The sequence below is a fragment of the Ascaphus truei genome, chromosome 3 (assembly GCF_040206685.1).
Source record: "Ascaphus truei isolate aAscTru1 chromosome 3, aAscTru1.hap1, whole genome shotgun sequence".
NCBI classification, from domain to species: Eukaryota; Metazoa; Chordata; class Amphibia; order Anura; family Ascaphidae; genus Ascaphus; species Ascaphus truei.
Window position 1 is genome coordinate 289,211,432 of NC_134485.1, and position 25,584 is coordinate 289,237,015.

At 44.6% G+C, this 25,584-nt stretch overlaps 1 protein-coding gene across 2 annotated transcripts in view; it reads left to right on the plus strand.

Annotated features, from left to right (window-relative positions):
• KLF12 (KLF transcription factor 12) overlaps positions 1–25,584 on the plus strand; it is a 272,088-nt gene that overhangs the window by 197,306 nt on the left and 49,198 nt on the right. For both annotated transcript variants that reach the window (XM_075591001.1, XM_075591002.1), the window contains exon 4: positions 16,312–16,447. In XM_075591001.1, coding sequence (XP_075447116.1) covers positions 16,312–16,447 — 136 coding nt within the window. The remainder of the gene's footprint in view (positions 1–16,311; positions 16,448–25,584) is intronic.

The following is a 25,584-nucleotide window of genomic DNA, read 5'->3' on the forward strand; positions in this document are numbered from 1 at the left end:
CTATATACTTTGTCATTTGGATATTGCATTGGGGCTTGTTGTTTTTTTGTTGAACTCGTATAATGTTAAGATTTTGCCCCATGAGCATGTTGTGCTCTTTAAAAAAACTAAATATTTTTAGTGTTAAATCTTGATTTTCTTGATCTCTAGTAACCTTTTTACTGCACTGGTCTCTGGGAAGAGTTTCATTTTAACCATCCAGTCAGGCCCGAAGCCAGGTTTACTGAGGCTCAGGACTAAGGTACTGACCTGGGCATAGGAACAGCAGCTGACTGGTGTTGGGGTATTTTGTAGGGACTGAGCATTTGAGAAAAAGGTGGCTGGGTAGTGGGGGAGGGAGACAGGGTGGTTAAGGGCGCAGAGGTGTGGGGGGCCTATGACCGGCGTTTGAGGAGTGGGGGAGAGGGTATGACCAGATGCCTGAGTAGTGAGGGGGGAGGGGAAATGTCAGACTGGACTGTTGGGGAACGTCAAACCATGTGACTGTAGTGTGTGGGAAGTGTCAGAATGGGCGGGTGGGGGGCGTCAGACTGGGCGGCTTTGGAGCGGTGGGCTTTTAAGGACCTGGGGGCATTTGAGAAACTGGACCCTATGGCTATCTGGGACATCGATGCTGCCTGGGGAGGGAAGGATCTGGTAACCGGCGGTATACATGGGGAGGGAGCAGAAGACGTATGCGGCTGGAGGGACACTGGGGTAGCAGAGTAGATACCTTATATCTGCTTCCCCCAACACTGCCTCCTTTCATGTTCTGCATGTGGTGCTCAATAATGGGAATTCCCACACCCAGTGATGTCACATGCTCCTCCCTATCTGCCACGGTCATAACTAATGAAGTAGAGGGGGGATTTTGGAGGCTATGAGGAGTGGGCCTGCTGGCAGCAGCTGTAACTGGACCCAGAGGAGGAGAGGGGCCCTGACATTCATTGTCGGTCAGCTAGATAGCCATAGGCCCCCTCCTCCACCAGGCTCGGGACAATTGTCTCAGCTCCCTTCCCCCCCTGTCAACGGCCCTGCGTCCAGTCACTTAATATTTGAAACATTTATATCTCCTGACCAGTGCACCAGATGAAAAAAATAAAACAGCGTTGGAAAAAGCAAAAAGTGATCTCTTAAAGCAAATCTTGAGGACAGGTTCACATTTAAATCTTTGCCGTTTATTCTCATTTGCTCCACAACATCATGCTTCACAAAGCTCTTTTCCAGGCAGATATCAAAGAGGTATCCACAAAAGTCTGTTGGAGATTAACTCTAGGAGTTAAAGTTACATCATACCTAAACTTGGCGTTACTCACATCCAGACCAATATGCGAATATAACTCCACCCTAATTTGCTCCATTAATCTCTCATCTCATCGCAGGCAGATGCAGACGTACCCGAAAACGGCCAATTTAGATTAATACATATGCGCCGGTATATTTCAGCAAAAGTTGTGACAAAATAATGACTTTCAAATGGAATTTACCCTTTGATATAGTACATAGAGCCTTTAGAATAACCACATTGGTAATGTATGTGTACGCATAGAAATGTTATACTGTAGAAATATTATTTTCTTGGCTTGTACTTTCAGTGCCAGCTATGTGTATTCACAGTACTGTATATATGAACCACGAGGCACTGTTTCCCTTAGTTTCTATATGGCAGACAGAAGAAAATGAGGTGACATCATATCATAAGAGTTTAGTCTAGTACTGAAGTGTAAGGGAATAGGATGTTGAGAGAAGGTGATCACTTTGTCTACGGACAGGGAATAAATCATGTAAAGGCCCAGAAAGAATCCAAATAGGAAAAGGAGATTTGTTTTAGTTTCTAACAATGCAAATGACTTCGCATCATGGTAATAATCAGCCAGTTTATAGAAATGCAATCTGCCTTCCCTTAGCATATGTTACAACTTGATTAATCAGGAGAGGCCATGGGATTTATTTACAAATCGGTTGTATTCAATTGAATTGCCTTTTCTGTGTGGTAATGTCTAGCACCACTTTATAAATAATCCAAATAGGTTCATTTACAATGGATTTTTAGTCCTTATTATATGATGTGTAAAACAGGTAGTCATTTGATTAACAGACCATAATCAGTTTAATCACCAACCTTTCATCAGAAGGAGGTAAGACTACAAAATATCCATCATAACAACATTTGCATCACATAACTATTAATATTACTGTTAGACTTCTGTTGCTGCTCAATTTTTTATAATGCTTCATATAGTAAATTGGCAAGTATTTATGTTATCCCCAAACACTCCTTTATGGATGCAAACTGCTGACTAAGCTTTGAATGTGCCTGGGGCCATTAAATCTGCAGTTCTAATTACTTTAAGCAGAAATGATAGATACACAATGCAGCATTTTATTTAGGGTTATAGAGATCACAGGGTGCTTTTGCTCATTATTCATTTGAATCATAAAAAGAGAGTTTTCCTCTGTTGACCATTATAATTGGTCTATAAACGGTCTCCTGATATGAATTAATGTACAGATGTAGCAGACGTTATTACTTCCGGTAACGAGAGTACAGGCACAAAATAATGCATGAAATAACACCTCCTTAGCAATTGGTTATTTCCTTAACCATTCTTTTGTTTGTTTTTTGTGTTTTTGTTTGTTCCAGGGTTTTATTAAAATGTTCACACTCCGAGGTTCCGGGGTTTGAATCCGTTTTTTTAATCCCTTTTTCCATGAACATGGAAAGTAAGAGGGGCAGGGAATTGTGATAGAGGGGGTACATAATGTAAAATCATCATTAGCGGGATGGGTTGGGTAGGGGGGGAGCGCAGTGGTTGTAATCAGCATATATATCATTACAATCGTATAATCATGCTCATCATTTTCTAATATTCTTTCCACAGTAAACCTCTCTCTAGTTCTGCGTTATTTCACAGTGCAAAGTCACATATTCATTGTTGTCAGGTCGAATGTTGTGGATTTTTGGTCTTCGAGCAAGGGGTTCCACATTCCGGAGAAACGGTCTACTGCGTCCTTTAACATTAACGACATATCTACTGTAGTAGCCAATACAATATGGTTTATTAATCTGTTATGTTTAAATTTAGTGTAGTATTCCAAGCTGCTAACTCAGAAATCTGTGCAGTGTGGTAATAGGTCTGTAGACAAGCGACAGCCAGTCCTCCTGACCGCGGGCGAATTAACACTTTACAAATGATTCACGGTCGCTTTCTCTTCCAAATAAGCGGTACATAATGTACTCTTTTGGAGGTTTTCTTTAGCTTTGGTTTTAACTGGTATGGGTAGTGATCTTAACAGGTAGAGAGGTTTTTGGCAGGAGAGTCATTTTTAAGGCATACATTCTGCCCAGCCATGAGATGGAGTATCTGGACCAGGTTTCTAGGCTTTCCTTGATTATTTGAATAATATAAGGAATATAAGGATGTTTTACATGGTATAAAGCGGTATAGGAGTTGGGAATTTTAACTACAAGATATGTTATAGTTTCTTTCTGCCATTCAAAACAAAAATTTGACATCATTAGCCTGACTGAGTCAGCTGGGAGGCTTATATTTAGGGATTCGGATTTATGTGCATTCACCTTAAACCCAAATATTGTCTCAAAGTGCTCTAGTGTTGCGTGTAAATTGGGCAATGATGTAAAGGGCTTGGTCAGGTTCTGGTATGTCACCTGCAAATAAACTGAGTTTATATTCTATCTCACTGAGCTTAATGCCTGCAATATCTGGGTTATTGTGAATCGTTGCTGCCAAGTATTCTATGGCAGGGGAGCACAAACTTTTTGAGAGGCGCTCCCCCAAGTACTCGCGCCTCCCTTACTTTTTGACCGGCTTAAAATGGCACCGGGGGTGATGTCACATGACCCCGTTGTCATGGCGACGGGAGTCAAATGATGCCGCGGGGTCATGTGACATCACGTCGCATGGCTCTGCGGCGTCATTTGATGTTGCATTGCCATGGCGACGTGGCACAACAATCTACTGAATCCCGGTTGGTAGGTTACAGAGGCCTTACGCGAACACCCGGCATTTCATTTAAATGCCTTGGGGAAGAGTGCGGGGCCTCTGCAATCGCCTGCACGCACCATCCAAAAAAATCCAGCGCCACCGCACGCCCCTGTTCTATGGTAAGGGCGAAGAGGAACGGGGACCGAGGACAGCCCTGTCTGGTTCAATTTTTTTATGAGGAATTGATCCGAGATATGTCCTGCATTCTTAATATACGCCTTGGGGGATTTAAAGAGCAGTAAATAATGTTTCCTCTAAATCTGAATGCTCTTATTGTCATGAATAGATAATCCCAGTCTACCCTCTCGAACGCCATTTCTACAGAGATAAGAGCCTGGATGTCACATGGTTTGGCTGCCTAGATTACTTTCCTCCTAATGTTATCTGGGGCTTGTCTGTTGTATCAAGCCTACTTGGTTCCGAGAGAACAAGTTTTGTGAGTAAGCTATTTAGTCTAACTGCCAGTATTTTTGATAGTATCTTTATGTCTGTATTTATCAGTGAAATTGGCCTATAGTTTTTGCAGTCTAGAGGGTCTCTGCCTGTTTTGTGAATCAGTGAGATTGATGCTAATATCATTTCTTGTGGTATTTCATGATCTTTCTGGAAATTATTGAAGAGTAGGGTTAATTTAGGGGCTAGTGATATGCGGCATTTTTTATAGTATGCTCCTGAGAATCCATCTGGTCCCGCAGCTTTGGATTCTTTTAGGGTTTTAATGACACATTAAACTTTGTCTTATGTGATTGGTTTGTTGAGGCTTTCATTCTCCAGAGGTGATACCTCGGGAAGTTAACTATTTTTAAGGAACTTCATCCGTTCTCCTGCTATTGCCATGGTATGAGCTACTTTATTTCCATCGTATAGGGTGCTGTAGAAATTGTGGAATTTATTAATAATTTCCCTTGCGTGTTGCATGTTTAGGCCAGCGTCTAATTTAATGGCAGCAATTTGATTTTTGGCACTTTCTGCTCTTAGTTTTTTTGCTAACATTGTTTTTCGGCTCGTTCAATTAGAATCAGGTTCAGTTCTGTCTCATGTTTTGTATTTTCATGCGTATTTCTTGTGTAGGGGCTTTTTTGTTTAGTGTCTCCTGTGTCGTTAAGGCTTCTATGAGGCTTCTTCTGACCACTCTGGGAAGAAGACCACAGGGTCGAAACGCGTTGTGGTGTAGTGCAGACCAACGTCTCCTGTAGCTTTTACTTGGACCGGACGTGTAGTGGGAATTTCGGAGACATGCCTTCGTTTACTCCCTCCATCTAGCAGTTAGACTACCTCCCACGTACCTCTGGTGTTCCAGATCATATATTTGAGCTAAGTACTGTATTGTTATACATCTGTGCTCATATCCTGGGTCTTTGATAGTGAGGGGGGAGGGTTACAGCTAATATCCTCGGCATGGTGGATTTTCCTCTTGCCTTTGATTAGTACACATATAGTTTGAGTATTTTTTTATTTTCCAACTATTGCTGTTTACTGTTTTTTGGGGTTCACTTAACAGCACATTGTTGGTTTAGGAGTTGTTTGGGAGGTTCTTTTGCAGTTCTCTGATTTTGACCGGCCGGTCATTGGTTACCCTGGGAACTCATGTACCCAGAGTGACCTGCATTAGAAGTATTATCTCGTGAATTTTTGCTATCCCTGTTTTTGTGTCCCTGTTCTGCTGTCTTTATTTTTTGTCTATAGGAAACTTTGCTGTTTGGTCTGTTTTCATGGTTGTCATTTTGGTTTTCTTTGTTGTGTTTGATGTAGACTTATAATAAATTTGTATTTTGGTTACTTCACCTGTCTGCATCTGTACTTATTATTAGATATGTCTGAGTGCTTCTAACTGGGGTTTCTGTGTCTTTTGTGTGTAATATAGTTTCTGTCCCATTAGCACCACCAGTCCCATTGATTTGGGATACTTTCTGGCTTGTGACATTGCTCATTTGAGGGTTGTTGTTAGCGGTATTCGTTGTGTGTGTGTGTCTATAGTCTATAGTCTATAGTCTAATATATATATATATATATATATATTATCTAGCACAGGCTCCATAGCATATAACTGTGTATAAAAAGGGGGGAATGTATTAATTAAAAGCAGTCCCAAAGAATTGCACTTACATGATATTAAAAGAACAAATTGTATTAGATCTTACTTAATCCAAGTCCTAATAATAGATAAAGATAACCTGATCAAACAAATGACACAAAAACATGATACTTTTTCAACATTTATTTATCCACAAATGATTCAACATTCAATATCCATGTATGAACAAGATGTAAACCTTTAGATTCAGTACCTGGTGGCGCAACCTTGAGCAGCAACGAGCAGCCTTGAGCAGCAATCACCCATTGAGCAGCAAAGACTTCAACTAAGTGTTTCCTGTAACTGCTGGTCAGTCTCTCACATCGGTTTTGAGGAATGTTGTCCCATTCCATCTTACAGAACAGCTTCAAGTCAGTGACATTTGAAGGCTTGCTTGCATGGACAACATTTCAATGGGATTTAGGTCCAGACTTTGGCTAGGCCATTCTAAAATGCAATAGATAGCAGCAGTTGATGAGGAGCACAGCCAGGGAAATCCGACTTCTGACTTGAAGATGAAGAAGTGAAGGGATAGAGAGAGAACCCTGTATAGCACTCAGGTTCACGCTCTGGTGATAGATGAGTGATTTAAAACATAAACTTTATTAATAGCATATATTAAAATAGTGGATGTTGGAACAACGTGCTGGAGGTAGGTTGATCCTGAATAATAGTAGCCGTGTAGGCTCCGGATCAGATAATATCTTATATACCAGATATAACTATATTGGAACACTGGTAACAAAACGACACAGAGATCCTGATGTGGACCTTTGTGATAGGTGTGGGTTCCTGGGTGTGCTAATAAAGGTACTGAAGTAACATATCACACACTGGCATAGTCTGCGTACTTCCTTTATTAAGGTGGTAAGTATGATATATATATATATATATGCTGGTAGACGCTGGGAACGAATATAGTATGATTCTCAGCAGTCGTGAGTGCAGTCAGCTAATTAACCACTCTATATATATGGGTGTCTCCAGCCAAGTGTCAAACTGACCTAAGGTAACCTTCTGTTGTATATACTGCAGGGTAGGTGCCCTGCACTAACCTCTAGGGCTGGGTATAGACTGTAAGCAGGTTGAGGTTATAGAGACTTATGTGAGGGAGGCACTATGGCTGGATGGTAAGTAATCATAATCCCATTGCAGAGGGTGAGCTGAGGGTAAGCACCAATAGTGACCCTTAAAGTGCTGCTGTCTAGAATATCCCTGACAGCAGCGCAGCTATGGTGTTGCTGGGGGTCACTATATCAGTACTTCAAGGATATTAGCACTCTCCAAAAAGAACACCACACAGAGGAGACTTGCAATGACCATCGGGGCACTGCTAGTCTGTATATCCTGCACGAGCAGGCTGCCGCATGAGCTCGCGGTTAGAGTTTCATAATGCGGATGCAGTCACAAGCCTGCGCGTGCACGTGGGAGAAGGGAGCCGACGCGCGCGTTTCGCGAGGGGCTTTCTCAAGGCGAATGGTAAGAATAGTTGAGGGAGCCCTGCAGGTAGGCAGGTATATATAGGGCCTCCAATGAGATGACGTCATGGTTTAACCCCTGGTGCGCGGAGGTATGCCTGGTGCTGTTTAAAGAACACAGTGAGTATGCCAGTGTGAGTCACTGCATGCCTAACACACCCTAACTATTCCATCCTTGAAGATGAAGAAGAAGGAAAAAAGCAAGCAACTCCAAAATAGCAATGAGGTCAGGTTTATTGCAGGCTAAAAAGACAATAAAGGGACCACACGAACGCACAGACGCGTTTCGTGCAACAGCACTTTATCAAGGCAAAACAGATAAAGTGCTGTTGCATAAAACGCGTAGGTGCGTTCATGTGGTCCCTTTATTGTCTTTTTAGCCTGCAACAAACCTGACCTCATTGCTATTTTGGAGTTGCTTGCTTTTTTCCTTCTTCTTCATCTTCAAGTCAGAAGTCGGATTTCTCTGGCTGTGCTCCTCATCAACTGCTGCTATCTATTGGAATCCTCTACCGGATGAACTGCACGCCCCTGATGTCTGGAGTGTCCTCAGAAGTATACAGGTAAAGGGCCGCAGTGCCCTGTCATATATATGTATATAATCCTGTGCAACGTGATTATCATTTGATTCACTTATACTGGTTGGGTGTTTATTAATGTGCCATACCTGTGGTTGTCAAGTGGACACCACTAGACACATATCCCTCCATATTGTGAGTTCATTCATTATTCCTGGACACTCCATTGTCATCTGGATTATTATGTTTATTACATGCTACAGATGGAACTCTCTAATTTTGGAGCATCACATTCTACCTCACTCTGCATTCTAAAATGCAGAATTTCTTCTGCTGTAGTCATTCTTTTGTAGATCTGCTTGTACAGTATGTTTAGGATGAGTGTCTTACTGCATGACCCACTTTCGCTTCAGCTCAGACGGATGGCCTGACACTCTCCTCTAGAATCTTCTGATACAATGTAGAATTCATGGTTGTGTCAATCCTCCTCTAGAATCTTCTGATACCATGTAGAATTTATGGTTGTGTCAATGATGGCAAGCCGTCCAGGTCCTGAGGCAGGAAAGCAGCCCCAAACCATAACACTCCCACCAACATGCTGGACGGTTGGGATGATGTTTTTCTGTTCGAACACAGTGTTTGGTTTTCACCAAACATAACGTTCTCAAAAGTTTTACCTTTGACTTGTCTGTCCAGAGAACATTGTTCCAGAAGTCTTGTGGATCATCTACGTGCTCTTTGATGAACTTCAGATGGGCAGCAATGTTCTTTTTAGAGAGCATTGGTTTTCTCCTGACTATCCTTCCATGAACACCATTCTTGTTCAGTTTTTTCTGATTGTTGAGTCACGAACACTCATTAGCCAAGGCGAGAGTGGCCTGCAGATTCTTGGATGTTACTCAGGGGTTCTTTGTGACTTCCTGGATGATTTGCAGGTTTGTTCTTGGAGAGATTTTGGCAGGACAATTGCTCCTGGGTAGAGTGACTGTGGTCTTGAACATTCTCCATTTGTAGACTGACAGTGGATTGGTGGAGCTTCAAATCCTTAGAAATTATTTGGTTACCCTCTCTAGACTGTTGAGCATCAATAACTGTTTTTCTGAGGTCCTCATAGATTTATTTTGATCATGGCATGACCTGTTTCCACACACCTGTATGTGAAAGACCAAACTCACAAAGTTTCTGATCTTTATATAAGGTGGCGCCTCTCAAACTGACACCTGAAGATCTACTAATATTTAAACACCTGCTTATTAACCGCTTTAATTTAGCTGATAAATCCAGGGTTTCACTTACTTTTGCACATACGCTGACTCATAATAAATCATTATTGGTCTAATGCAGGGGTGAGCAAACTTTTTATGCCGAGCCCCCCTTTTCATCTATGATATTTGTCGGGCCCCCCCTGCCTGATGTAATGAAAATCGCATGGGAAAAAAAAAACAACTTTAAACGGTACACAATATAAATGTGAATACAAATACATATAAATACTTACATATTTCAACATTATATCATATGTGACAATCTCAAGTAGATTCTCATCATATCCTCTCCTTAACTCCCTTTGGCTGCGGCCCTGCTGTCGCTGAGCACGCGGTGATTGCCGCTTTTACTTACATAAATCTAAATGTGTAAGTCCTCGCTCACACGATGCGCGTGCATGCTCACTCAAGCTTGGCGCTTGAGTAAACAAAAAAGATCACTTTCAAGCGCGCTCAACTTGCCCGCAACGCCCCCCCCCACCCCCCCGCGCGCTTGCAAAAATAGCCAGGACACCCGGCGCTCATGCTTAGAGAGAGAGTTGGTGACGTCACCGCTCTTAAGCATGAGCGCGGTCAGCGACAGAGGGGCCGCAGTCTTTCTATTGACGTCAATAGACGCCTGCTGCAAATGCATTCTTTAATATTGTTTCAATTCTCTATGCTTAGTTAGGGACATTCATTATTATCCCCCATAGATTGTAAAGTGTCTGTAGAACTGCAGGGATATAGCGACCAGAAGACAGTAGGACAGGGATGAGAGAACCATGAATGCACTCAAATCTTATTCTCAAATTCCTTGCTGAAGAGCATTGCACGTATCATAACATTTGGAGCTGTAACATGTTTATGCGATTGATCCCTATCTGTTTATTTGGCTGGTATCTGGTAATATTTGTTTCTTTTGGTGGACTGTCAATATCACACAGGCAATTCTTTTTGGAGGGCATTCATTCCACCCCATATCTACCTCCCTTCCCTCTTCCCCCCCCCCCCTTTTTTTTTCTTGTCCTATTTGCCTCTTTTTGTCATCTACCCTCCTACTTAGCAGTATTTTTTATACTTTTTTTTTTTACTGTTATGGGGTGTTTTTCCTTGTGTTTCAGTAATATTAGAGTACATTGAGTAAAATTTAGATAGCTTACCCTTTCTTGCAATGTCAGCTGTGCCTCCTGTCCTGTGTGACTGAAGAGAATTGCAAAGCAGGGTGCCAGATCAGGAGCATTAGCAGGAGCAGAGTCCTGCTGCAGGGCAGACACCAGAAGCAGGGACATTCTCCTCCCCTGCAGTCCTCCTGCATTCTTGCCCTCTTCTTCCGAACCACCAGCTACTCTGACAGGGTTCTTTTGCGACTGTCCTGCCATCATAACCAGACTACTATATCCACCCTAATAGAGCAGGACTACAAAAAATAGTGAGCCAGAACATACAGCTGTATAGAGAGGGTACATTCCCTGATATATGAAAAGTTAGTAGATGTTTCTTTAATCCTGAAACAATCTGTGCATGTTGAATGGCTGAGTGATTTCACTTTATTGTAATGCCAGAGTGGGTCTCTGGACTGTGACTGCACCTTTAACTGGAGCTTTTAAGCCGGGGGAGGGGGGGAGGGGGATGGTGAAGAAGTTGTTAGAGTTTATTTATTAGCAGTCTGTGCTCTGTCACTGATTAACAAACAACTCTTCCAATTCCACACACTGTACACTAAATGCTGACCTATCATATGCAGCAAGCTCAGTACACCCAGCCCTGCTACACACCTGACCAGCCCCTGCCTGATCTCTCCTATTCCTGGTCTGTCTGCAGAGCGCTGCCAGACACAGGAAGCAGGGACATTCCACATCAGACCGCAGGGGCATGCTCCTCCCCTGCAGCCCTCCTGCGTTCTGGCCCTCTTCTTCCGATCCACCAGCTACTCTGACAGGGTTCTTTTGAAGCCGACGTACCTCCGCCGCCTGCCCCCTCCCCGCCCCATCATGTTCTGCCACCGCCTGCGCACAGCATGTTTCGCCGTCCCCAAGCTGCAGCGACCCTGCGCCCCCCTTAAAAATTCTTGCGCACCACTGGTCTAATGCATACATCATTTTGTTTCAAAAGATATGGAATTGGTTAATATAAACCCTATTTAAGAAAAGATTTTGATTCAAGAAAGTTATCATGGAAAAACTAGTGAATTTCCGTAAATATAATTCTGGTTCACAATTTTTTTGTCACCACTGTATATATAGTACTGTGTGTGTGTGGGTATATATATATATATATAGATTATATAGATATATATAGGTATACTAGCTGAGAGACCCGGCGTTGCCCGGGATGTAATGTTCCCGCTCCTCTCTCTCTCCTCCCCCTGTCTCTGTTTGTCCCCCATTCACATCAATCCAGTCCCCCCCTCCCTCCTTTACAGCTTCATGCAGCGTGTGTGCGTCAGTCACTGTGTGCGCGCGCGCCAGTGAGTCTGAGGCAGAAACACAAACACACACAGACTGACTGACGCACACACAGTCAGTGTGTGTGCGTGTGTGTGCCTCAGTCAGTGTGTGCGTGCGCGTCAGTCAGTGTGTACGTGCGGGGGTGTGTGTGCGCGCGTCAGTCAGTGTGTCAGTCGGTGTGTGTGTGTCAGTCAATGTGTGTGTGTCAGTCAATGTGTGTGTGTCAGTCGGTGTGTGTGTGTCAGTCGGTGTGTGTGTGTGTCAGTCGGTGTGTGTGTGTGGGGGTGTGTGTGCGCGCGTCAGTCAGTGTGTCAGTCGGTGTGTGTGTGTGTGTCAGTCGGTGTGTGTGTGTGTGTCAGTCGGTTTGTGTGTGTGTGTCAGTCGGTGTGTGTGTGTGTGTGTGAGTCGGTGTGTGTGTGTCAGTCGGTGTGTGTGTGTCAGTCGGTGTGTGTGTGTGTGTCAGTCGGTGTCTGTGTGTGTCAGTCGGTGTGTGTGTGTCAGTCGGTGTGTGTGTGTCAGTCGGTGTGTGTGTGTGTCAGTCGGTGTGTGTGTCAGTTGGTGTGTGTGTGTCAGTCGGTGTGTGTGTGTGTGTCAGTCAGTGTGTGTGTGTGTGTGTCAGTCAGTGTGTGTGTGAGTCTGTGTGTGCGTGCGTGAGTGAGTCAGTGTGTGTGTGTGCGTGAGTGAGTCAGTGTGTGTGTGTGCGTGAGTGAGTCAGTGTGTGTGTGTGCGTGAGTGAGTCAGTGTGTGTGTGTGCGTGAGTGAGTCAGTGTGTGTGTGTGTGTGAGTGAGTCAGTGTGTGTGTGTGTGAGTGAGTCAGTGTGTGTGTGTGCGTGAGTGAGTCAGTGTGTGTGTGTGCGTGAGTGAGTCAATGTGTGTGTGTGCGTGAGTGAGTCAGTGTGTGTGTGTGCGTGAGTGAGTCAGTGTGTGTGTGTGTGAGTGAGTCAGTGTGTGTGTGTGCGTGAGTGAGTCAGTGTGTGTGTGTGCGTGAGTGAGTCAGTGTGTGTGTGTGCGTGAGTGAGTCAGTGTGTGTGTGTGCGTGAGTGAGTCAGTGTGTGTGTGTGCGTGAGTGAGTCAGTGTGTGTGCGTGTGCGTGAGTGAGTCAGTGTGTGTGTGTGTGCGTGAGTGAGTCAGTGTGTGTGTGTGTGCGTGAGTGAGTCAGTGTGTGTGTGTGCGTGAGTCAGTGTGTGTGTGTGCGAGTCAGTGTGTGTGTGTGTGCGTGAGTCAGTCAGTGTGCGTGTGTGTGTGTCAGTAAGTTGTGTGTGTCAGTCAGTGTGTGGGAGGTGATGTGAGTGGAGCGCCGGTGAGGGGAGCACCGGGGAGGGGAGTCAGGGGAGGGGAGGTGAGTCAGCGGCGGGGAGGGGAGGTGAGTGTGATGGGGGTGTAGGAGGTGTGTGTGTGTGTATACCCGGCGTTGGCCGGAGGCAGGGAGGGGGGGCGTGAAAGGCAGGGGGAGTGAGCGCCGGGGAGGGGAGTCAGCGCCGGAGAGGGAGGTGAGTGTGATGGGGGGGAGGAGAGGTGTGTGTATACCCGGCGTTGGCCGGAGGCAGGGGGGGGGGGGTGTCAAAGGCAGGGGGGGCGTAAAAGGCTGGGGGGTGCGTCAAAGGGAGGGGGGGTGCGTCAAAGGGAGCGGGGGCGGCGTCAAATGGAGGGGGGGGGTGGCGTCAAAGGGAGGGGGGGGTGGCGTCAAAGGGAGGGGGAGGGGTGGCGTCAAAGGGAGGGGGGGGGTAGCGTCAAAGGGAGGGGGGGGGTGGCGTCAAAGGGAGGGGGGGGTGGCGTCAAAGGGAAGGGGGGGGTGGCGTCAAAGGGAGGGGGGGGTGCCGTCAAAGGGAGGGGGAGTGGTGTCAAAGGGAGGGGGGGGTGGTGTCAAAGGGAGGGGGGGGGGTGGTGTCAAAGGGAGGGGGGGGGGGTGCCGTCAAAGGCAGGGGGGGGGGGCGTCAAAGGCATGGATTCCTCCCCCTGCATTTCCTCACCTGGCAGCATTAAGTCCCTGCCGCCCTCCTCCTGCTCCTCGGGGATGTTGAGCCGTAGAGAGCGTGCTCTTGGAGGTGGGGGGAAAGAGGGGGGGAGGGGGCGGGGGGAGAAGTGGGGGGGGGGAGAAGTGGGGGGGGTGAGAAGTGGGGGGGGGAGAAGTGGGGGGGGGGAGAAGTAGGGGGGAGAAGTGGGGGAGCGACACACGCGACACCTACCTGTACTTCCGTGCGCCGCCATCTTCTCACTGTGCGCCGCAAGGGAGGAAGGGGGTCCTTCCGGGCGCCGCCATCTGTTCCAGTTGGAGCGTCGGCGTGGAGGGAGAGAGGTGAGTTGTAGTGCCGAGGGAGAGAGGTGAGTTGTAGCGCCGAGGGGGAGAGGTGAGTTGGAGAGAGACCCGGCGTTGGCCGTGAGTTAAATTTCCAGCTCCCTTCTCTCTCCCTCTTTCTCCGTGTTCCCCAGAGGGGAGGGACGAACAGTGGACAGAAGGGGGTGGGGACGGACAGTGGACAGGAGGGGGGGGACGGACAGTGGACAGGAGGGACAGACAGTGGACAGGAGGGGGGGGGGGACAGTGGACAGGAGGGGGGGGACGGACAGTGGACAGGAGGGACGGACAGTGGACAGGAGGGGGGGGTGGACAGGAGGGGAGGGAGGTGGACAGGAGGGGGGGAGGTGGACAGGAGGGGGGGGGGGCAATGGACAGGAGGGGGGGGCAATGGACAGGAGGGGGGGCAATGGACAGGAGGGGGGGGCAATGGACAGGAGGGGGGGCAATGGACAGGAGGGGGGGGGGCAAATTACAGGAGGGGGGGGCAGTGGACAGGAGAGGGGGGGGAGGAGGACAGGAGAGGGGGGGAGGTGGACAGGAGGGGGGGGGGAGGTGGACAGGAGGGGGGGGAGGTGGACAGGAGGGGGGGGGCATTGGACAGGAGGGGGGGCATTGGACAGGAGGGGGGGGGCATTGGACAGGAGGGGGGGGCATTGGACAGGAGGGGGGGCATTGGACAGGAGGGGGGGGCATTGGACAGGAGGGGGGGCAGTGGACAGGAGGGGGGGCAGTGGACAGGAGGGGGGGGCAGTGGACAGGGGGGGCAGTGGACAGGAGGGGGGGGGCAGTGGACAGGAGGGGGGGGGCAGTGGACAGGAGGGGGGGGCAGTGGACAGGAGGGGGGGGGCAGTGGACAGGAGGGGGGGTCAGTTGACAGGAGGGGGGGGGCAGTGGACAGGAGGGGGGGGGCAGTGGACAGGAAGGGGGGGGGCAGTGGACGGGAGGGGGGGGCAGTGGACAGGAGGGGGGGGCAGTGGACAGGAGGGGGGGGCAGTGGACAGGAGGGGGGGCAGTGGACAGGAGGGGGGGGGCAGTGGACAGGAGGGGGGGGCAGTAGACAGGAGGGGGGGGGCAGTGGACAGGAGGGGGGGGCAGTGGACAGGAGGGGGGGGCAGTGGACAGGAGGGGGGGGGCAGTGGACAGGAGGGGGGGGGCAGTGGACAGGAGGGGGGGGGGCAGTGGACAGGAGGGGGGGGGCAGTGGACAGGAGGGGGGGGGCAGTGGACAGGAGGGGGGGGGGCAGTGGACAGGAGGGGGGGGGGCAGTGGACAGGAGGGGGGGGCAGTGGATAGTGAGACACACACACACACATACACACAAACTCAGTTCCGTTTGGCGCCGGAGGTGGGGGAGCGACACCTACCTGTACTTCCGGGCGCCGCCATCTTCTGACTCGGCGCCGCGAGGGAGGAAGGGTGTCTTTCCAGCCGCCGCCATCTTAGGCGCCGCGTGGCAGCTGCCTGTTCCCCCGCCGGGGAGGGGGCGAGGTGATTTGGACCGGGGAGGGGGAGAGGTGATTTGGACCGGGGAGGGGGAGAGGTGATTTGGACCGGGGAGGGGGAGAGGTGATTTGGACCGGGGAGAGGTGATTTGGAGCGGGGAGAGGTGATTTGGAGAGGTGATGCCGCTGGGGAGGGGGGAGAGGTGATGCCGCTGGGGAGGGGGGAGAGGTGATGCCGCTGGGGAGGGGGGAGAGGTGATGCCGCTGGGGAGGGGGGAGAGGTGATGCCGCTGGGGAGGGGGGAGAGGTGATGCCGCTGGGGAGGGGGGAGAGGTGATGCCGCTGGGGAGGGGGGAGAGGTGATGCCGCTGGGGAGGGGGAAAGGTGATTTGGAGCCTGGAGGGGGGAGAGGTGATTTGGGGAGGGGGAGAGGTGATTTGGGGAGGGGGAGAGGTGAGTTGGAGCGGGGAGGTAGGTGTGTGTGTGTGTGTGTGTGTGTGTGTGTGTGTGTGTGTGTGTGTGTGTGTGTGTGTGTGTGTGTGTTGGCAGTTGCGTGACGTCACACACAGCAATCTGATTGGCCAGAGGCTGAGGACCAATCAGATTGACCGCAGATAGCACTAACCTCACTAACCATTCGATTTTATATATTAAGATATATGGGGTGCTTTCATTTTTCCTGAAGCCGCTGCATTTTACTTTTTCTGCCATGGCTTCCATGTAAGTCTGGCTGCATCTTTATAAGGGTGTGTATGTTTTTCTGTATACTTGTGTCTGTGTATACTATATGTCTTACATATATTTATATCTTTTTTTTTCAGCACACATGGACCCCCGTGGACTGTCTCCTAGACAAATAAAAAGTGATAGTGATGATGACGACCTGCCAAATGTGACCTTAGATAGTGTTAATGAAACTGGATCCACGGCCCTATCCATAGCCAGAGCAGTACAAGAGTGAGTATCATATTCCCAGGGTGGGATAGATATGACCAAGGTGTTCAATAGCAATTGGAAACAGTAGGCATCAGCTGTTCTGCACGGGTGTCATCCTATCATTATGCAGTATACATGCCAACATATTTCCAAACAACTGAATTGTCATTCTTGTAGATTGCAACTGCTTGTTTCATTCCTATCTCTGGAACTAACCAGACCTGTCAAGTCTCACACAACTTGCTTGAATCTCGTGTATTAGGGCTGAGCATGAGTTGAATCTCACAGTGGTGGGAGATCCTGAGACATTGTCCTATTCCTAACCCCAACTTGTAACATCATTAGCTTCCACCCTAATATTCTTGCCCACCTCCAAATGTCATTTCCCAGCCCCAAACATCATTGCCTCGCCCCATACCTCCTTGCCTCACGCCCAAACTTCATTGCCCCAAAATGGGGTACCTTGACAGCTCTGACTAACATTAGTACAATAACGTGAACATTGTAATTGGTAAATTATGATGTTGTCTGAAAACGCCGCTCATTCTTAATAGGTTTTTCTTTTTACATATAATCATGCACTATACATAGATACATTTGTTATATTTAAAAGTTTGTGAGATCTGTCAAAAAGGCTCAGATTTTGATCTACCTGTGAATATCATTCTTCAAGCTTAACAACTGTAATGTAACAACCATTTGCTCCCACTCTAAGAGACCCGAGGCAGCTTCCCTCCGCAATTTCAACTCCATTTTTCTTGACACTAGAGTTTTAACATAATTATGACATTTGCATAGTTTATGTCTTAAATTACTATAGTAGTCAAAAATAGCTAACTCTCTTGTAGGGAAATTGCCAATTGTGTTCCACAGTAAAGTGACATATGTCTTGCACAACTCACAAAATATTTCATTTTAAACCTTGCAGTCCAAGGGGTTTATTATTATTTTCAATTTTACAGTTGATGAAATCACATTGTTCCTAATGACAATCTGCTAAACGTTTCTACTATTATGTTTACAGTTTGTTCACTTATGGTATCAAATATTATTGTTGCATATACTGGATTTTTTACGCAAATCACAAAAGTATACAGCATTACGTTTTCTCAATATGTCACACTATATTTTATTCTTCGTGTAGAAAACGTAAAAGGTGAATTACTGTGGTTCATAGAATGTAAGCCTTCTGTAGGTCAACTCCAAATCACCAACATTTTAAATCATAAAATAAATAAAATATATGGAATCATCATACAGTACAATATTGATTTTGCAAACTTCTGAAGTAGTTGATCTTCATTTTAATTAGTGTGAAGGTAAATTAAATCGGAAGAGGACAATTGACTATTGTTAATATTGTCCAGATTTGTTTTTTTGGGGATGTATTTTTTGTTGCCTGTTTCGGATATGAATACTCTTTTTTTTATTATTAGCAGTAATCAATTGTCAATCTGGATGTCGACACACCCAGTGCACTAGGGGTTTGTATAAGGAGTTAGGAATCGGTCCAATGTAATATTTGTAAAGGCAGTAAAAAATCCAGGTATGTAGTATAGAATTTATTCTGACTCTCAGAAGCAGGGAAACTGGAGATAGGAAAAACGGTTACAAAGAAATATATGAGAGCAATCAAACTTATACTCTCTACATTACTAAGTGATTCTCATCATATTAGTCATGCATTTGGGCAATACCTAATCAATATTATAGTTTCAATAGTGAACTCGAGTTTATTCTTATTCTCCCTCTATCAAACAAGTGTTGTACTACCGTATTTCCTCGATTCTATGACGCACAACTGATTTAATAAAAAAAAATTTGGAAAAAAAGAAACTACTTTTAAATGTGCAAATTTTTTTTAAAATATCTATACGTAATATATATACAGCCGTGTTAGTCTAGTTGCGTTAGTGCAGAATAAATGAGTACAGTACTTCAGTATTAGGTGATACCTTTTTTTATTTGTACTAACAATTTATGCCATAGGACAAGCTTTCGACAGTTCTCCTTTCTTCCTGGTTTACAAAGGTAGCTATGGCTAAAATAGAGGTTAGGAAAGCAACAACAAAAAATGAGATGTAGATAAGGTGGGGTGAGAAAGGGATGTTAGAAGGTAATAAAATGGTGATAAGGAACAGCATGGAGGGGGAAGGGGATGCTGTGTGGGGATGGGGGGAGTTATGGATAAGTACATTGGCAGAGAGGCAGGCAGGATAACTACAAACAATTCTGATAGTGTGTGAGAAACCCCATATCCGCATTAAGTCCTCTTGTTTTGGTGTCAAAGAGTCTTATCATTCTGAGTTCAAATGTTTTCCGTTCTTGGGTGCGTTTAAACATTCCATTGAGGATTTTGATTTTTAAATCATTTATGGAATGATCTGGTTGTTTGAAATGATGTCCCACTGGTGAGCGGTATCTTCCTTCTTCGTGGTGTTGTATGGAGTGTCTGTGCATATTCTTTCTGCCTTGAAGTATATAATCACACACAATGACAATACAACACTCACCAATATTATATGAATGAAATAATGAGGGTTCCTAAATTACCTGAAATGGCAACTGGTGCTACCTATGTACTTAGATTAATATATTTTATCAAAAGAAGAGAGTAACTGGAATGACCAATTGCCCTCCACAAAGATTGGATCTACCCCTGACGAAGCTCCACCCTCGGAGAGAAATGCATATGGCGTACGACGTGCCAACGTCGTTACAGTGAAGTTCTTTGTCTCCTAACATGCATTTATATCTGTGTTACTGTGTATCGTCTTGTGCAACAATTATATCACGACCAATAGGTATTACTATAACAATATTCTCTATCCGTACTCTGCCTCCCTTGTTCGCAGGCTCTGGTTAGTGGGTCTGCGGTATGTGTATTTCACACGGAGTGAATACATTTGTCATGAGAGGGTGGATGAAGTTGCAATTTGTATTTACATTGTTTGTGCAGCAGTGGATAAACCTTATTCATTCATTTTGTTTACAATTTAGTAACAACTTTGTAACTGTGTCGCACTCCACATGGCATTAATAGTTACATAGTTTAGCTTGGGGTGTGCGTATCCATCTGCATTTAGCATTTACTCATCTTCGTACTTCCAACAACATACAGTACCACCCTTATTTGATTGGATGCAATTACTGAGTCTCATACATTATGATCTACTGTGTATCGTGATTAGATCAGCATTAAAATTATGCAGTGATGTTAGAGCTGCATCATGCTCCTCATGGCATTTAGATAGCTAGCACAGTTCATCGAGACTCTATATGCTTATGCTGCAGGCTCATTCGCTGTAGACAAAAAAACAGCGCACAACACAAATAGTGAAGTATGAAAATAACAAGTGTATATTGATAAAATGGATAAATATTCTGCGTACATCAAGGTACTAGGACATAAGCATTGAGTGTGTACAACACACAAGTTACCAAACGGCAGCTGATGGCTTGGAGCTTTGATCCCCAAATGGATCAGTGAGGACTTGGAAGATTAACACAGTTCTCCAGTCAGTGCAGCCACAAACGGAGACAGGCAAGCTGGCTGGGAGCACAACTGCAGTATGCCACGCTGTCGCTCCGTGGTCTATGTGTTTCTTTGCTATTTTATTATTTTTGTGCATATTGGGCACTTTAAGGACGATTTTCCACTCCTGTTGTTTACACTTTGAAATCGGGGTTGTGACGTCACTCCGCAGCGCCCCAGCACGGAGCGATAGCGTGGCATACTGCAGTTGTGCTCCCAGCCAGATTGCCTGTCTCCGTTTGTGGCTGCACTGACTGGAGAACTGTGTTAATCTTCCAAGTCCTCACTGATCCATTTGGGGACCCGCTGAGTGTGACTACAAGCTACAGATCGCCCGACTTACCTGGAGCCCAGCTGACCAGAGGGGAGATTTCCTTAGAGGCGGTGATCGAGTGCAGAGGTGTCCCTGAGAAGGAAAACATCACAGCTGCTGCCCCAGACTCCTGCTGAAGGAAACAAGCTCCTGACTCCTGTACCATCAGCTGCCGTTTGGTAACTTGTGTGTTGTACACACTCAATGCTTATGTCTTAGTACCTTGATGTACGCAGAATATTTATCCCTTTTATCAATATACACTTGTTATTTTCATACTTCACTATTTGCGTTGTGCGCTGTTTTTTTGTCTCCATATCCTTAGTGTTTGGGGGGTGCCGAACCGCCCCCTGTTTCATAGCAGCAGACGCTCTAATTTCCACATTGCACGGTTATGTAATATATTCCTTATTTTTCACACTGTGGTTTTATCCTATGGTTTAAATTAGAAGGGTATTAGTTAATATACACTAGATCACTGGTATCACTAGAGGTTTATTAGTTGCGCACAATATATTCTGTTCACTTCATCCGCTGTAGACCTATTTTAATATGGTGGTTAATAAATATATACCATCCGTATGCATGAACATTACACTGATTGACACACTGTGTATAAACTGTGTATTTGGATTCGATTTGCATGAATATTATGCAGTGATGTTGGAGCTGCGTCATGCTTCTCATGACCTTTATATTTAGTTAGTTACCTCAGTTCTCTACACTACATGTCTATTTAGTTCAGATAATTTAGACAGTGGCTAATGAGTGTATATTATTTGCATGCATTACCTGACTATCTCTACAAGATATCAGGCTAATTAGCATCTATTATATTGAGATAAGGACTCAGTTTATTCCCTGTAAACATTACTGTTTATTTTAAACTTACACACTTTAATTTCTATTATAAGCAAGTGTAGACATATATTATTTTATATCATTAAAAGTTATGTTTTAACTGCCTTTGAGTGCACCGCTAAATGTGCTTCTTTGTGGAGGGCAATTGGTCATTCCAGTTACTCTCTTCTTTTGATAACGTATAAATATAATACACACACACGGAAAGTATATGTACATGTGTATGTAGAGATACAGAACATACTCTCATCATATCAATGCCTGGGCACACAAGAAGGGACATCCAAAGTGTCCCACATCACTTGCCCTAGCAAAAAACTCCATGACCAATCCAGTGTTGTCAAGTTTCAGTCACAGGCAGAGTTTTACAGCACGTCTTTAGCATCAGAGGAGACCTTGCTCTCTCAGATACTTCCTGCTCAGCGCTGTGCTCATAGGATTTGTAGTCCTGCATCAAAACATTGCTTTCTGCAATGCATGCACAACTACTGTACACTTCCCAGCATGCTGTGCTCTGACTTCACGGGGGATAGTTAAATACAGTACTGCAGGGACTATTTCTGGGGTTGGTTTCTCCACCTCTATGCTTCAGCAGCTCCCCCTAGTTGATTTTTTTAAAACATCGATTCTAAGACGCATCCCAATTTCACACCTGTGAAAATGGGAAAAAAAAGTTTGTATTAGAATTGAGGAAATACGGTATTCCAAAATAATTTGTTTCTGTCTCCTCATTTTCTGGTCTGACAAATATATTACCAATGTTGACTTGCTTTTTACCAGCTTCCTAGCTCTGTACACAGCCTTATCTTTGTTATAATTCCAATTGTCTTACTGAAATATACATTGCTACAGACGTTAGGGGCCCTCTGAAAATGTTAGAATACTAGAGTGTAAGCTTTTCTGCAATTCGAAATTACTAATACTGAGCTACAGAAATCACTATAATACTAAAGAATAGCAAGATAGATATATGTAGAAGTAATATATGTGCTCCGTTAGTCAATTCAACTTGATCTATAGCCTCAACTGATGCAAAAAAAGAGCTCTAGAAGTTAAGGGACGAGTATATTTTTTTGCACTTTTCTACTAATTTTTATCTTAGCAATTTTAAATGTACATGGATATGTCATAACATTTTATAAGATGTTCCACTTTTTAATAGATAGAGTTCTTCATAGAACATTTCATAGCAACCAATGTATACTAGTAAAGGTGGAAAGTTACAAGTTCTACCGTGGGAGATTGCCTCCATATTCCTGAAGCCTACGGCAGATGGAGGCGCTGCACTGCTAAGTATTATGTGGGGTATGGACCCCAGAAGCCTGATCCTGGGTCCCAAAGTCATCACGGATGACTCAGCCCTCTTGTTGCCAGCAGGTATGCACCACATACACCCAGTAATGGCCCCTATCTGTGATTGGGGTGGGGGGGTGGGGGGAAGGGGTGAGAAACACAGTTACATATATATGCCTATATATAATACCTATCCCACTATTTCATAATGAGTCAACATAGATTTATTGGGGGCCGTGATACCTTTTTCTGAACCCTCATTAGAGTCCATGAAAAATAAAATTATAGGTCACAGAGCTTTCAAAACTTCATACTGTACGTTTCTTCAGTTCACTTTTTTGATTAGATGGATGGTGTACGGTTATAATTAATTTTAAAATCTCCTATCTTATTAACATTTTGCATTTATTAACAACTAGTAGATAGAATAAAAAAAATAATTTATATGTTTTTAGAACATAAAACACATGATATAGAAATACTGAAATACTGAATTTGTTTCTTAATGTGACACCTCTTAAATAGCAATATCTTACGTGTTATTTTTAATAAATCAGTTCTGTACTATGAGAAAATACTTATAGCGTTAAAAAAAACTGTATTACATTTTTATTGTATTATAATGTAATAAGCATTTTTTGTTTCTATAGCAACCATTTACAAAGTCACATCCCCTTCCTCTTCTGAAACAGGCGCTGGCACCCCCCATTTTGAGCCCTGCCCTCTCTCTATCAGTGCACCAATTGTATCTAGTGACTGCCAGGTCACATGATCTTCCCCACAGAACTTTGCATCTTTGGTCCTCTTCTGCTGCGCTGACAGCCATTTAGTGAATCCCGAGCCGAATCTTAAAAAATGGCAGCTTGAACTGCTGCTTTAAGAGAACAATAACAGCATTCTTCATGGTTCACTATTACTACCTTGGACCAATGTTCACTTTTGTTGGAAAAGCAATACATTTCCTTAGAGACAATTAGAGAAGGGGAAATAGGTGAGTGTAGAATGGCATATTCAGAGCAGTTTTATCACTATGATGACAATGAAACATCAATGATGTGTTTCCACCAAAGGGGAACATTATTTTTCTACCATTCAATCAGTTTTATGCCACATACTGTATGCTATTTTCTCCATGCTTTGCATCTGGCAAGCTGATAATCTGTGCCTTGTGAAAGAAGCATTGAAGCTGGCAGCACCATATCTGCGATTCTAGAATTGCCTTTCAGCCAATATATAGTGGGAACAATATTTGAAGCAAGAGTCAGAGGCTGTTTGAAGCAAGCATCAGCGTCCAAGTATGCAACTGCGTTATGTGGGTCTGAGTGAAAGTGAGATTGCTAGTTTCTCCTCTGATCTTCCTTTCAGATAGCCTGCTACTCTAAGTGAGATCTGAATAAAAGTCCATTTAAGTTAATGCATTTGAATAAATTCCGTTGGAGCAGGAGAGACCCTTGTTGAACATCTGTCTCTCGGTACTACAGTTTTTTCATGTTTAGCTTCTGCTATAGTGTTAAAAGCTGGCAACAATTAAAATGGCTGCTCTCCAATTTTAAATAAGTACAGTACTAACTAGCTTTCACCCTTTTAGGCAACGCTTGCTAGAAAACATTTCCATAACTGCAGCAAATGTCTGTCAGATACATGCTTTTACATCAATGATGTTTCCCTGATTCAGGCCAAGTCGTGTGAGCATGTTTATTAGTACAGTGCACATTACACATAAAATAAGGTTTGTGTAAAATGATCATCTCCAATACAATGGAGCTCAATTTAGCTATTCTCTTTGCTGATGTTAAGTTACTCTCCTTTTAAACTGAATAAACATCATTTTAAAAATGTAGTACAATGTATTTTAATTATTTGTATTTTTTTAAGGCCATAACGTACGTATTTATTATCTTGCTTAGCAGGAGAATTGCCTTGCCAGCATATTTTATATCCAGTCTTTTCTTGTCTGTTCTTTGCCTGTCACTGTTGAGATACTCCACACTGTCTCTGCATGTAGGTTGGTGTTAATTATGCAGAGAAATAGAGACAGACCAGACAGCACCTCTAGTGAACTGTTTCAAACATATACTATGCACTTCCCGTTGTTCTGCAGCTACAGGACTCACCTGTTGATCTTGGCTTTCTCCCAAGCTGAGGCCTTGCGGAAATGACAGAATCAGCTAAAAATGAGAACCAGCTCTTATTCTGGCTACCCAGATGAGGGAAATGCCTAAACAGATGACTGCAGCACAATCTCGCTGTTCCACATGTAATCAAAGACAAGGGGAAGGATATTCAAGTTATGCTGTGTTCCCCTATACACCCTTTTAGTTATCTGTTTTCTTTCTGCAGGTATCTGTTTGCAGTACTACTATTGTTTGACATATGCCATCCTCTCCCCTCAAATGAATATGTATACAGTATGTGTTTTTTATAAGGGATGTTTGAAACGTCACAATTGAACTTCAAATTGCATTAAGATGTTACTGTGGTTTAATACATCCTGCATGACTATTCCCTTGATACATTAACTAAACAGGAGAAAACCTTAAAATGAACTAAACCATGTGACATTTTTCGGTGTAGTCAGGAAAACAGCTTAGAGGCCCATCACATCTGTAATACTGAACCCGTGTTTTTGATGACATTTTCTTTTTGTTGCTTTTTGAAGAAACATTGCATGCAGGTAGTTACCACGCTAAAAATGATAGTGTGTTTTCTTTTGTGCATAAAAATTCTACAAATTAACACAATGGTACTACAACACAATGGTATTCTATTCCTTTTTTACAAAGCGGTTAGGTGTTTGTTACTGTATAATTGAATTTTTGGATGTTCTCCAGATCAGTAATTAGCCCCTTCTCTGTCAGAAGTTACACAATGTTTTCTAGCCCTTCTACAAGCTACACTGTTTATGAGCTTTGTAAGACATAAGTTTGCTTTTGTTGTACAGTTAGGTTGGACCTGATGTGAAGGATACCACATTTTCATTTAGCTTTCATTTGCAGTCGATATGCTAAAGGAATTAGGGGTAGAGGCCTTAAAGTTTAAGCGATTCATCTTCAGTATCCAGACTGTAAAGTCATTGCTAGACTACAGTTGTGTGAAAAAGAAATTACACCCTCTTTGAATTCTATGGTTTTACATATCATCTGTTCCTTAGCAGGT